Source organism: Protobothrops mucrosquamatus, unplaced genomic scaffold (assembly GCF_001527695.2).
Source record: "Protobothrops mucrosquamatus isolate PMUCROS unplaced genomic scaffold, P.Mucros_1.0 scaffold453, whole genome shotgun sequence".
NCBI classification, from domain to species: Eukaryota; Metazoa; Chordata; class Lepidosauria; order Squamata; family Viperidae; genus Protobothrops; species Protobothrops mucrosquamatus.
The window spans coordinates 1,149,416-1,162,704 of record NW_015386776.1 but is presented as its reverse complement, the minus strand read 5'-3'; the positions used below and the strand labels follow the sequence as shown (position 1 = coordinate 1,162,704).

The 13,289-nt window shown below is 35.0% G+C and overlaps 1 protein-coding gene across 1 annotated transcript in view; it reads left to right on the top strand.

The window, feature by feature from the left end:
• ARHGAP10 (Rho GTPase activating protein 10) overlaps positions 1-12,628 on the top strand; it is a 103,627-nt gene extending 90,999 nt beyond the window's left edge. Inside the window, exons 21-23 of the mRNA XM_015816448.2 lie at positions 156-287; positions 2,110-2,189; positions 12,523-12,628. Coding sequence (XP_015671934.1) covers positions 156-287; positions 2,110-2,189; positions 12,523-12,611 — 301 coding nt within the window. The 3' untranslated portion in view covers positions 12,612-12,628. The remainder of the gene's footprint in view (positions 1-155; positions 288-2,109; positions 2,190-12,522) is intronic.
• The last annotated feature ends 661 nt before the right edge of the window (positions 12,629-13,289 follow it).

The window sequence follows — 13,289 nt, the reverse complement described above, 5'->3', positions numbered from 1 at the left end:
TAAAGCAAAAGAGAAACCAAAGCTAAAAGATGTTTGATGTCTGTTTAAGAAGACACATTATAATGACGGGTCAATAATTTCATTGATTTTATAGATCTCAGAACTAACTCGGGATTGGATTAAAATCATTGATTATTCTCATAAAATTATTTCAGATCCAGTGAGGTTCATTCATCAATGGTTTCCTGGATAAATCTAAAGTCAACTACAGCACAAAGTCCAGTCACAACAAACCTATCATTTTTATTTCCGTCCTCTACCACAGAAACTGACAGACCAGTTGGAAGGTAATATTGGAATATTAATTTATTTTCATTGTAATTTATCTCTTTACATAACAGAAACAGGATTGTTCTTTTCTGTTATAGCAATTAGCGTAGACATAATTGTTCTTTTACAGTTAAATTGTTTACTGTCATAATATGTTGCCATTCATGATACAAAGCAGAATATTCAAACCGGGGGGAGGAAGGCATAGACATTAAGGACAAAGTTCAATTCTGGTCACATTAAATGAAATTTTCTCTGTCTCTCAGGATACAGTAATATATTTAAGACTATAATTCACTTGTAATTTCCCAGCCAGTCCACTGAAAAGCTCTCTGATCAGTCATATCTTAGTAAAAAAAATATGAAGTCAGGCCCCATAGTATGCAGGACTGAACAAGGAGGGTGAGAACACTGAATTGTATTCCAGTCTCATTTGAGTATGGGAAATTAAGATAATGGAATATTTCACAATCCTTGGAAAATAAATTGTTCTTTCTTATAGATAAAATAAGGAAGCCTCACGTAGCTATTTTGTTACCAAGGAAAGACAATGACATCAACTAAATTTTACCAAATATTGCTAAGGAATTAAAAATGCTGTATTTCAAATTCCATAGTTGGAATGAAAGATGTTTGATTTTGAGATAATTGAATAATATAACATGAGGCAACGTTTTCATTACTCCTTCATTAGTGAGCTTCAGTTTTCATTTAATGATGGTAATTAGGACTGGAATTTCCAGTACTAAGTGATGGGATTGCAAACTGAGGTATCATGTGACCATGCTGCTTAGTGACAGCAGTTATGGCAGTCCTCAGTTACCATTATTAAGCAAGGACTGCACAGGTCGTTAAGTGAATACGACTTCTGACTTCAAGCCAGCTTCCCCATTGACTTTGTTTGTGGGTGGCTGGCTGGGAAGGTTGCAAATAATGATTTCGTGACCATAGGATATTGCAGTGTTGTAATCAAGAGGTGGGTGCCCAGATTGTGATCACATGACCCTCGGAATTCTGAACCAGCTGGAACCTTAATGCTGTTGCAAGTTGGAACAGTGGTTGTTAAGTGAGCACTACCTGTACTGACTTCATATATTTAAACTTTCCTTTTGCAAGTACTAGGATTATTTTTTTCGTATTCATATAAATATGACAGTTATAATTTTAAGACAAAATGATTACAATGGTTTTCAGCTTCTTCATGTTTAACAGCCAAAATACCATTTTTATTTAATGTGTCAGGTGCTACAATGAGTATACCCTAATCAGTCTTTAATGCTACCAATGTTATAAAAAATGCCCAAAACAACTATGCCAACTAAAATGTAAAAATAATTGTAGTGATCTTCAGTAAACAGGCTCTTGCTACTTTGTAATTTGCTTCAGGGAAAGGTAATTATGGGCAAATCCATGAATGAAAAATGGATGAATAATGGTGAAAAATATGCATACCATGAGTGAAGCCTCCCAAAACATTAATCCTTTCCTGAATAAAAAAATTAACACTACCATCAATTGAGACAGCAGCATTCCATGATTCAAATGGCACTTGAAACAAACATGACTATTGATTATCAGACAGAAAATGCACTGCTAATTTCAGCAGAGCAAGAAATGCATTCATAGGTAGATGAAGTCTTTGAACCATAGATTTCTTCTTGCTCTGATCTTGTATCTTCTGCATTAACTGCTGATTATTGTTTTTGTAGATAAATACACACATACACAGAGACATTGAGACTTTTCTTGTATGACTAGAATCAATATTTCCTTTTATTGTCATATAAAATTGAGGACCTGTAAATAATTGTGCAACCTTTTTTTCAATATTGTCAATAGAAAAGCCAGGGCAGTATATCCATGTGAAGCAGAGCATAGTTCTGAACTGTCTTTTCAAACTGGGGCAGTTTTTGAAGATGGTAAGTGGTTATCACTTTTATAATCCTACAAATAAGCATATATTTTAGAAAGCTGACATGTAATATCATATAGTCTCCCTAAATGGTGTCTGGAACAATACATGCAGCATCCATTGTAAGCATATGTTTTCCTGAGCCAATGTCTGATGAAGCTGGAAAAAAAAATCGCATTAAGACAATCTGTGCATAGTTTGGGTTTAATCTTATTTGAACATTTAATGGAACACAAGGAATTTTTTATGCAACTGACTTATGGATCAAAGTAGAACCTGAGAGATACAAAGAACTTAATTGGAGATCCATATTAGCCATGGTTTTACCTCTTACTCTGTGCTACACTGTAGAAATACAATGTAAAGATGCAGTTTTTCTATTTACATTTCCTTTCAACCTACTGCAGATTTTCCTAATCTAGCCCTCTTGATCCCTAGATTTCCAATCAATAGCCACACTAAAATGGAAATTCTGAGAGCTTCTGAAGCAGCAAATCTGTAGGATAGTAGTTTGGGGAAGGCTTAGTGAAACTTGGTAGAAATGAACTACATATTTGAACAAGCAATAGCACATTAAAAAGATCAATATTCATTCAATAAAAAGGACTACTTACACTTTTAATAATATGTCAGAACTGAGTAAGAACTAGGTTTGGGAATGTTTGGGCTCACTGCTGTTGAGCTCATATTACATAGACTATAATGGAGAAATTCACGGTACGAACGTAGTCATGTTGAATGTTAGAAATCAGATCAGTCTTATAGTTCTAATATTTCCTATCACTTCCAAGTTACCTCTTATTGTGATAAATACATGCTCACTTAGGATTCCTTTGATACAACATTGAGTTACGCCCCACTCTTTTATAGAATGAAAGGAAGATCTTGAATTTGAGTATGGCACCAAAACGGGATACTCTTTTCAACTCTGACCACTTTTCAAAATAATTGTTTTCCTTTGTTAATCCTACTCAAAACAAGAAAGCAGGTATTAACTGTAAAGTGGTTTTCTGGCACTACGAAAGGGAATATATTGATTATTGCACAATATTAAGCAAGAAGGAGTAGATTATCCCAAAGGTGCTTTTTCAAAAGTCAAATGGACTTTTTTTGTTTTTTCTTGAAGATGTTTCACTTCTCATCCAAGAAGCTTCTTCAGTTCTGGCTGAATGATGGAGAATGGAAGGATATATATTCCTTACAGGCATCTAGTCGTTAGCCCTCTTTGAGTGCTAAAATAGACGCTGAGAATCTCCATAGACAAGGAGTGGGTTGATGATAGTAATATAAAAGAGCTTTAGGTCAATCTAAAGTAATATAATTTGTATAGCTGCTGTAGCTTTGTTAGAACAAAGATTTAGTTTCCTTTCAGAAATACAGAGGATGTATCTATTAGGATGTATATATACTGTCGAAGAATGCTTGTACAGGGCTATAAGTGCTAAAGAAATCACCGTGTACTTGTTTTTTGATCTAGTTTCATTATCAAGAGTTTTGGATTCCAAGATATGGTTAGTTAGCTGGTTTAACCATCATTTCAATAACATTTGTGGGACTGTCTCCAGTTATTTCTTGCCATGTCCCACATGCTAACAGAGGAGACATGATCCAGGTTCCCTTCTTGAAACAGTATAATCTGATGGAACCCACATGGCATGCCTCCTCCATTATGGTACCTATACAGTCTTACCCCTGAGATTGACTAGTTTTGACCTTGTTAGTCTTTAGGAAGGCCTTGAAAACCCAGATGGCCCTTCAGACAGTGGATCCAGGATGTTGATATCCTGTAAGGTGTGAAATAACTGGTGTCCCCCATCTGAATGTGTTACACTTGTGACTTCTTGGTTGTTTTACAGGGTTTACTATAACTTGTTTATCTTGTTTATTTTTATACGTGTGTGTATTTGTGTGCATGTATGAGAGAGAGAGAGACAGAGAAAGAGATTGGCAGCTGTAGAAATCTTTTAAATCAATAAATCAATCAAAATAAAATAGCATTTCATCTAAGTTTAAAGTCAGCTTATGTTTCTAAGTCCTGAGCTGACTTAGCATTTATCCCAGAAGCAATAAGGATGTGTGGTAGTTCTACTTTCATTTTGTCATAGAATATTTTTATTTTGGGGGTTGCAAGAAGAAAAGTGTGCAAAACATTTCACAAGAGAAGACAAACATCCAGGATGAATTGATCTACTAACCACAAGCAGCAACTCTTCCTTTAGTTCTGATGTTCAACCATTGTCTTAAAGGCAGCATTTGCAACTTACATCATTCGGCTAGCAACTGAAGAAGGTGCTTCTGTGACAGAGGGCAATTATATATTTTGATACATTTTTTCAAAGAAGCTGCAGGCCTTCTTTATACTTGTCCTCTGCCAGAAAAGATAGCAGTTGGCTCAAATACACGAGAAAGCTAACACTTCTATATCTGTAGACTTATCTCCCTTTTTGGCAGTTGTTAACTGGTGGATAGCAGCAGAAACAGTAGTGAATTACACATCAACTGTTTGCATGCCTCTTTTTTTTAAAGTAAATTCCTGAATGCAAGCTATAGCACATTGATAACTTTTTAATGAGAAAAAAGGCAGGGTGGTAGTAAGCATGAAGGGAAGAAAACTGTCTGGGAACTTATCAGTTGTGCTTTCTGTAAAGAATATTTTGTGACTAACCATACTCTCCTAATATCTGTTACCTTATGTCAGTGCCCAAAGTATTATCTCAAAATTGCTTTGTGCTCCAAGTGGGTGCCTATTCTGAGGTAATAGATTTTCCCATTCCTTACTGAGTTCATGGGTTGCTGTGTGCTGAGTTAGATGAAGTCCCATGATGATATGATGGTTTTGGCTAGGGAAATGATGGAAACATGAGGCTAATTTTGTTTTTCTTCTGGTGGTCTCAGATTTTCTATAGCATTGGCCATTTTAAAAAGTATCTACTATCATTTATTTCCTAGGAAATTGTTTTGAGTCAGTCTCTCCTTGTATCTCCAAATATGGTCCCTGACTTCCTACTGGGCATTATTCTTTTACCTCAAAAATAGAAATAAGAAAAGTTTCTCATGAACTTAATTTTTTCATCATCTTAAGACTTGGCAAAGTATTTACATTTTTTAAACAAGTTAAGGCAGATTTAAAAACTTGGAAATGATCTGTTTTTTCTGCATGAACAGAGAAAGGGGAGCAGAGAAAAAAACAAGCATATATAAAACAGAAATATACATCCACCCTGTGCTTGAAATAAGTGGAGTTCATTTAGTCATTTTGCCACACACTGTATTATTTTTGCTTACAGTAGATTAAAAATAGGTTTTTCTATTATTATTATTATTCCTTCTTCTGTTCTCTTTTGCTCTTAGTGTGTTTACCATTAAGAAAACTGGGATGTTATAGTTGTGTCTTGTCAAAAATTACCTTATAGACAGATTGCGTCTGAATCAAAAATAATAAAAGAGGAATTAAATGTTTATTTAATTGCTTCAAAGACTTCTCTTAAAAGCAAGTTTAGTTTAAAGGTGTGGTTTCTTGGCATGTGAGTTGAAACTCCTGTAGTCAAATCTATGTACAAAATTGTTGTTGAAACATGTGGTTCACAAAGCAGGAATTTAACAGAATGCTTTCAGGCATGTCAGACCTCGTGTCTCTTCCTCAAAAGACGAAAGGGAAATGCATTTAAGGCTCTATTTAAATTCTCCATTTGGAAAAAGGGAGTTTGCATCCTTGTGATTGTTTCCACATCATTAAAATTATACCAAAATCCTTCAGCCTTTGGATTCAAGCTAGTTCAGCGATGCCTTCAGGAATAGATGACTGTCACAAATGAGATTCAGAAGCAAAGAAACTTTCCAAATGTCACGTGAAGTTTTTATCAAGACCTTAATAGCATAGGATAAGCTATGTTATGTTTCCCTCTATTACCAAAACTACATTGCTGAATAAAAGAAAGCTTGTGCTTCATAGATTTCCAAAGACTATTTTTTGAGCCTTTTGAGAGTCAGTCTGGTAAGATTTAGCACATGCTTGTGGCATCAGGCTTTCTTTTAGTACAATGGTTTAATTTATCCCTTGTCCACATGGCTTGGTTTTTGTCTGGCAATTACTTAAGACAGAGATAGATTGTATCACTGCAGCCTTATCTTGCTCAACTTCTTGGAAAGCCAAAAGTAGGAAATGGCTTCTTTCCTATGTTTTGAGACAATTTTGAAAACCTACCTACTTATTTATTATTTATTAAATTTATATACCATACATCTCACTGTTGCACTGACTCTGGGTGGCTTACAAAGTGTAAGGACCTACCTCAGCTAAGCTTCCCAAGAAAGCAGAACTCTTGAAAACAGGCATTATCTCAAAAGGGAACGTTTATTAGCGGCTAGTTGCAGTAGGGAATCAAGGCAGAATCTGAGAGAAAAACCCGCGAAGCAATATATTAAAAGCAACATTCAATACTCCTCTCCCCAGAGTCTCAGTGTTCGTTTGAATCCCAGCCAATTCACAGGTGGCATCATGGTCTTTTCAGCAGGCTTTTCAAGGTCTTTTTCACTTTCGATTTCTCCTGGCTCCAAGCGCAAACCGTCCCTTAGATATGAGAGAGACATTCCATCCCCTGGGAGAAGGGCATCCTGCAGACAATGCAAAGCAATCTCAAAAGCTCCCCCTTCCCAACAGAATGGCAGGCCACAAAGAAAGGCTACAGAAAAAGGGAAAATAGGCATAGGGTTAAAATACATTTCTTTGGGGACCTGAAACAAAGTGATAAAAAAGTACAAAAATTAAGATTAAATAATAAGCTAAAAACCAAGAGGACAGATGATGGGGGGGGGGGAGGTGAAACGGGGATCTTTTCTGTACCCTGTCAGCCAGTCCCAGTACAGAGCGCCTCTGTCAGAGCCCCAGGTCAATAGGCAGAGCCAGGTTTTAAAGCTGCTCTGGGAGGCCAGGAGTGTAGAGGCCAATCTCAACTCCCAGCAGGAGAATATTCCAGAGGGCTCTTCTCCTGGACCCCTCCAAACAAAGTTCTTTGGCAGACAGGATTCAGAGTGGGATTCTTTCACTGAAGTGAGTGTCACAGCCAATCACACTGAAGTGAGTCGGCTCTTCAGATAGCCTGGATCCATGCCATGCCTATTTTTACCTACTAATGCATATTGTTTTCTAGTTCTGTTTTTCCTTTAAATCTCAAAGCCTTTACCTCTCCTTAACAGTGTATTTTGCAGCACATGTCACATTTTCAAGACATTCTGTTTTTCAAGGGACAGTATAATATATGCTAATCTACTTTATCAGTCCCAACATGGATTATTTATTTTTTTCTGTTGAATATATTATTCAAACCATTCACTCTTTGGCTTCAATAAGGTCACCTTTCTTGTCTCAATTGTGAGAGGATTGGACAGCTTTGCTTCAAATTGATCTGCTTATTTTCAGTTCTACAGAGACATCATGGTTCTTTATATCCAGTTAAAGATATCGGGGGTAAATCCTCTTTGAAGGTTGCATCTTTGATATATCTTTCCATCTTCAAGACTTCTTTGTCATCTAATCTTGAAAAAGTGTTTCATTTGTTAGGGGTGCCTGTTGCCTTTTATGCTGATGGGCTTGCTTTTTTCTGACAATATTTGGGTTTGCTTACCAGTATCACGGAAACACAATATAATCAAAGCATTTCTCTAAATGGATAAAATCTATTGTGTTTTAGGTGATAAGACAAACATGCTTCTGTGGGCATAAAAGGACACTTTATAACAGCAACAGTTTGTTTCTAGTATTTTTTGATTGATACCACAAAGTCAATTCAAACAATCACTCTGTCTTAGGTATGCTGCTCTTTCTTCTGTTCTTGTGTAATATGAACACCTATCCTCTTGTGCTGACCAGGGAGTTTACTGTCATCCAAATACATTTTTTAACTGGTGTTCTTATTCAGCCGTGCATGCATATAGCCTACCTAAGTTTACCATTTGCAAGTGTTTATGCTAATAGATACTTGGATTTCATGTTGCTTCAGTACTCAAGCAAATGAGATGAACGTGGGATGACACTTTGTATATATACATGTGATTTTTTTTACCAAAATATCACCTCCAGAAGTTTCCGAATAAAGACTCTGGGCAGAAAAATATGTGAATGTACAATGATTAATTAAAATAGCACAATTACAAGACTTATTCTTTCTCCTTCACAAATCTGTAGATACAAATCATTGTATCTACATGTATGTTATTCTAAGTTATTTTTCCCCTGAACAGAATTGAATCAGTTATGGGAAAGATCCTTTCAGTAATTCTCATTCAGTATAAATTGTGTGGAATGTCAATAGAATGGCTTTTTTTATATTGTGAAGGAAAACCCAAGAAGAACATGCTGTAGTTTCTCTTACCTGGTCTGGGTCTTTGGACATTTTCTTCATACCATGAAAGGAATCAAACCGGAAGGGCAAGATAAAACACATTGACTTTTAAAGTATTTTTAAAGGACTACTGCATCCTTTTTGAGACGAGAAATACTTTTAAAACCAAGCCCTTAATGTCCTATGTTCTAGACAGCTGTTGCTCATAGGAGTCCACAGTTTTATTCCTATCTGTGAAGTTGTGGATATTTAAAGTCTTAATGGGTGAAGTAAATAAATAAACTTTATTACAGTCATTAGCCAGCCAAAAACAAACAAAAAACACAGTTTCCAAAACAGTAAGTAAAAACCAAAGTAAAAACCAATAATTAAACTAGTGTGGACAAAAACATTTTGTCAATGTAAAAAAAATGTACCCACATTTGTAGCAATAAAATCATATTAATTGGATAGTAAAGGTTATATATAAGAAAGATCTGGTAATCTGGATAGCTAACCAGATGGATAGTTAGTATCTGCAGTTGGGCATCTTTATAATGGAAGCATTATGGCAAAACAGGAGTCAGGAGTTCCTTCACCACAGGGGCAAAGTCTTTGTTCAGATGGGATACCCTGCAGTTTCCCCCAGGAATAGCTGTTGGGAGAACGTTAACTTTGCCTGAGTTCAGCTCTTTGAATTTGGGTTATGTGATTTGGCATCTTGAAAAAAGGTGAATGACTATCTAAGAATACATCTTTGGGTATGGCAGTGAGGTCTGATTGGGCTTCCTAATCCTGGCCATGTTTAAAAGCTGCCCCTAAGTGCTCATATACCATCTTCAAGATTGCATTAAGTGAAAAAGTATAGCACTTCAATTTCTCACGCAGTGTTCTACCCCAGGATTAAACAAAGTCAACACTTAAAGTCAGAAGTAACAAGCTCATGAGTAAAGAAATCAACTTAACAAATAACAGAGGACAAATATCCAAATATAAGTTTCAGTGTTGATCCCACCAGCCTCATGAACAAAGCCACATTTGGAACACATTTTGGGACTTGAAATGTGTTATTTAAGAATTTAGATTGCACCCTTTAAAAGAGTGGAGAAGCCATATGGTCCCAGTTAGGTTCTTAACAAAAGCCGGGCCTGCACATTGGCTGAAAATACTTTTCAGCACTAGAACACTAATATGAATATTGCATTGCTTGTATAATGCAAGACTTGTCTGCATTTTGGAAGACATAATCCACAAGTGCCCTGCATTTATTGACATACTACTAGCATGACATTCTATCAGTAAATTCTTAAAAATGTGTTACCAAGCAAAATTTTTAGAGTGCTTAGTACATAATAGCAAATCTTAGGTTCAAGCTGTCAAATCTAAATCAAATCACAGTATCCAAATTTAATGTCCTTCCAATAACTTTCCTGAGGGGAAATTACAGGATATCTGAGTTTTTTGCATAATTATGTTTAAATCTTATGCACTATAATGTGCAGCTAAGCATGTAAAGCTTGCTTTAGATCATTTTGTGTCTGAGATAACAGCACTGCATCATTTGCATATAGGAGAACTGCAGTGTTTCTATCACTCAGTTTTGGAGGACGATTAGCTAGATTATTTATCTTGGCCACAAGAGGACTCAGACATAGCCTGAATACTAGTGAAGCCAAGATACATCTTTGCCTCTACTGACAAAAAATTCCTTAGTGGCAGGAATAAAAATAAAATGGCTCCAGAAATGAATATGTTTTTAATGATTTCAAGTGTAGTAAGTAGAATATTTTACTGTCAAAGAAAATTGTTAATTAAGCTGTGATATTTACCAAATCTGTAAAAACATTTCTATTTGTCCTTCAACAGTCCTTGAGAAAAGGACTGCGTCTTTTCCTGATGCCCGTGTACTTAGAATTCATTCAGATACCACAAAATCAGTTAATATGTATCACTAAGCTTCCATATGTTTTAATAAGCCTTTAAATGAAGAATTGAGAGAATATTGCATCTTTTCTATTGCTCTACCAATAACTTAAAATATCGAAGTGACACTGCATCCATCAAATTGACATACTGTCAATAACAGCCACTTAATATAACCATTAAATTAGTGACTGACATAAACCACCACATCCATAAAGGAAAATTCTCTCCCCTCCACTTTTTCCTTCATATATTAGTCTCTTTTTAATCTCTCCTGTATTTATTCTCCCTCCCTTAACATATTTTTTAGGGGAAAATCTTGACCGGAATCAGGATAGTATCTTCATTGTCTTTTAGCTGGTTAGCCGTTATTATTGTTCAGGAGGATTAGATTGAGGGTAGGACTTGGGATCAAAGAAACAAATAAAATGGCAGAATTTAGATAACGCCAATATTCAGAATTGGTGCAATTTCTATGTCTTTTTGGTTTTAATCAAAACCTCTCATCATCAGATGCATTTTTAATTTATTTTAACATACATTCCACGTAAAGATTCATTTTATGATTTTGCAACCATATGATATAATGTATGTGTCATTATACTAAAGAAAAATTATTCTTTATTTATTCAGCATTAGCATTTGAAAATGACATCAAAGAAGAGAGCCCCAAGACAAATCAGTTACTTTTCTTTAAGCAGCTACAAGTCAATCTGCTACCACTATATACCACTATAGCTTATTCTTGTTATATTTTATTCTGAAAAGAGAATCTGTTCCACTTTGCAAAGTGGAAGAAAAAAGTGCTCAATAGCTTCCTGTGAGACATTTCATTTATAATTCATTTTTGCTGGGTATTTAAAGTGCTTGAACTGTTGCCTTTTTCAAGTCTTTTAATAACTTAGCTTTAATATCTTAAATATAACTGGAAAAATTGAGTCATGCTCCAAATCTCTCTCAGACATGCAGTGAATACTTCAGAAGCAAAAATGTCCAATTGCAATCATTAGATTTTTCAACTAATACAGTGTAAGTGCTCCAAAATCAAAGTATTCTAAAATATTTTGTGTTGCAACAGTATTGTGTTATATTAGGCGCACTCATTTTTATCTTATCATTTAGATCTGTAAGATCAGAAAATACAATCGATTCTGAATATTTCTGTTGTTTTAAAGTTATAAGGAATCTGATATCACTGTTTTGGACTAATACATTTTATTAAAATGCATAAGCTTTCATGAGTTGCAGCTCACTTCATCAGAATGACTGGATAGACAGATGTAGGATTTAAATTGGGGTAAAACCCTGATGAGGAAAAAGATTGAGGTTATGGCATGTAAAACAGATTACAAATTAATAATTGTAATGTGTTTAAAACCCATTGTGTTTATTGAAATGTTCTGAGACTGCCAAAAACTTTAGATATATGTAAGTTCAGCAGTTTCTTGCTAAGGGATGGACTTAATCCTGCTTTTCTAAAACAGTATCTGATACTACTTTGGCCTCATTTGGAGTCCTGATGTGAAATTTCTGTTCATTAATTCTTTGAAGAAAATTTGTCCAGTTTGTTCTACATAAAATCTAGAAGGTACATTGCAGATGTTGGAATATATGACATAAGATGAAGAGTATGTATAAATTCCTTTAATCTTGCACACGTACTAGTTTGGTGATGGGGTTGCTGGTGTAGACCAGGTAACAAATAGATGTCTGGGATTGTGGCGCTGTATCCTTCCATGTTTGTTATGAGAATCTGCTTCAGGTTCACTATGCATCTGATAAAATGAGCTGAATATTATAAAAGCATATGCCTTTTAATAAAATAAACTGTTAGTTGTAAAAGATTAATTTCTTCCTCTTAATTTTTTGCCACCAAAGACTTATATGATTCTCCTCCTATGGAATTTTAACCATATATCTCTATCCCTCACTATACCTTTGTGATTAGTTAGTGTTCCTGGAAAATGGAGATTCAAAAGATTGATTTTAATTTGCTTATATAAAATGTTGGTTGAACAATTCTAGAAAAGTTTTATAAATTATGAATTAACCCAAATAACATACATTTTTTTTCTTCTCTTTTTCTGTGTTGTTCAGTGCATCTTTCACGAGAACCTGGCTGGTTAGAAGGAACTCTAAATGGGAAGAGAGGACTCATTCCGCAAAACTATGTCCAGTTTCTTTAGTTTTCTTCTGAATGCTTGGAAGATGTACATGGTATCCATGGCTATAGACAGATAGACATTGTATATTGCTTTTCTAGGCCTCAGAAACTTTTAATCAGTAAAAAGTTTAAGATTAATACCTTAATCTGTATAAAGATTTAACTGCAGTTGCATGTAATTTTATATGTAGAAGGGAGAGAGACAGAGAAGGAAATTTAATTTTATAAATAATACTTTGTAAAGATTTAGAGTTATATGTATGTTTGCATGTATGTGTTTGTAAGAACTTGAATCAAAAAGCCATTTAAATTGTTAGTCAAATTACCAGTTAAAAAAGATCATAAAACTGTTTAATCTGCTTTTGTATTTTAAATGTGAAGGGTATAAAACTTTGGAAAGTGGACTCAAATAACTTCTTTGCAAATATTACAAACCAAAACTGTTGGGAAATATCCATATGGCCAATTCGTTGCGAAGGTTGTAGTTGATCTAAAAAAGGCAAAGTTCTTCAAGCTGAGCACAAGTCCAGATGACTTCAGGAATGCAGCCATATAACTTACTTAGCAGCAGTATGGAAATGGTTTTCTGTTGCCTTATGGGGTTTTCTTTTTTATTTCTGCTGTAATCTCCAATCCAATCTTTAAGGACTCCATCTGAGTACTAACTAGACTGAATCCAACGTATTAATTTGGAATTCCC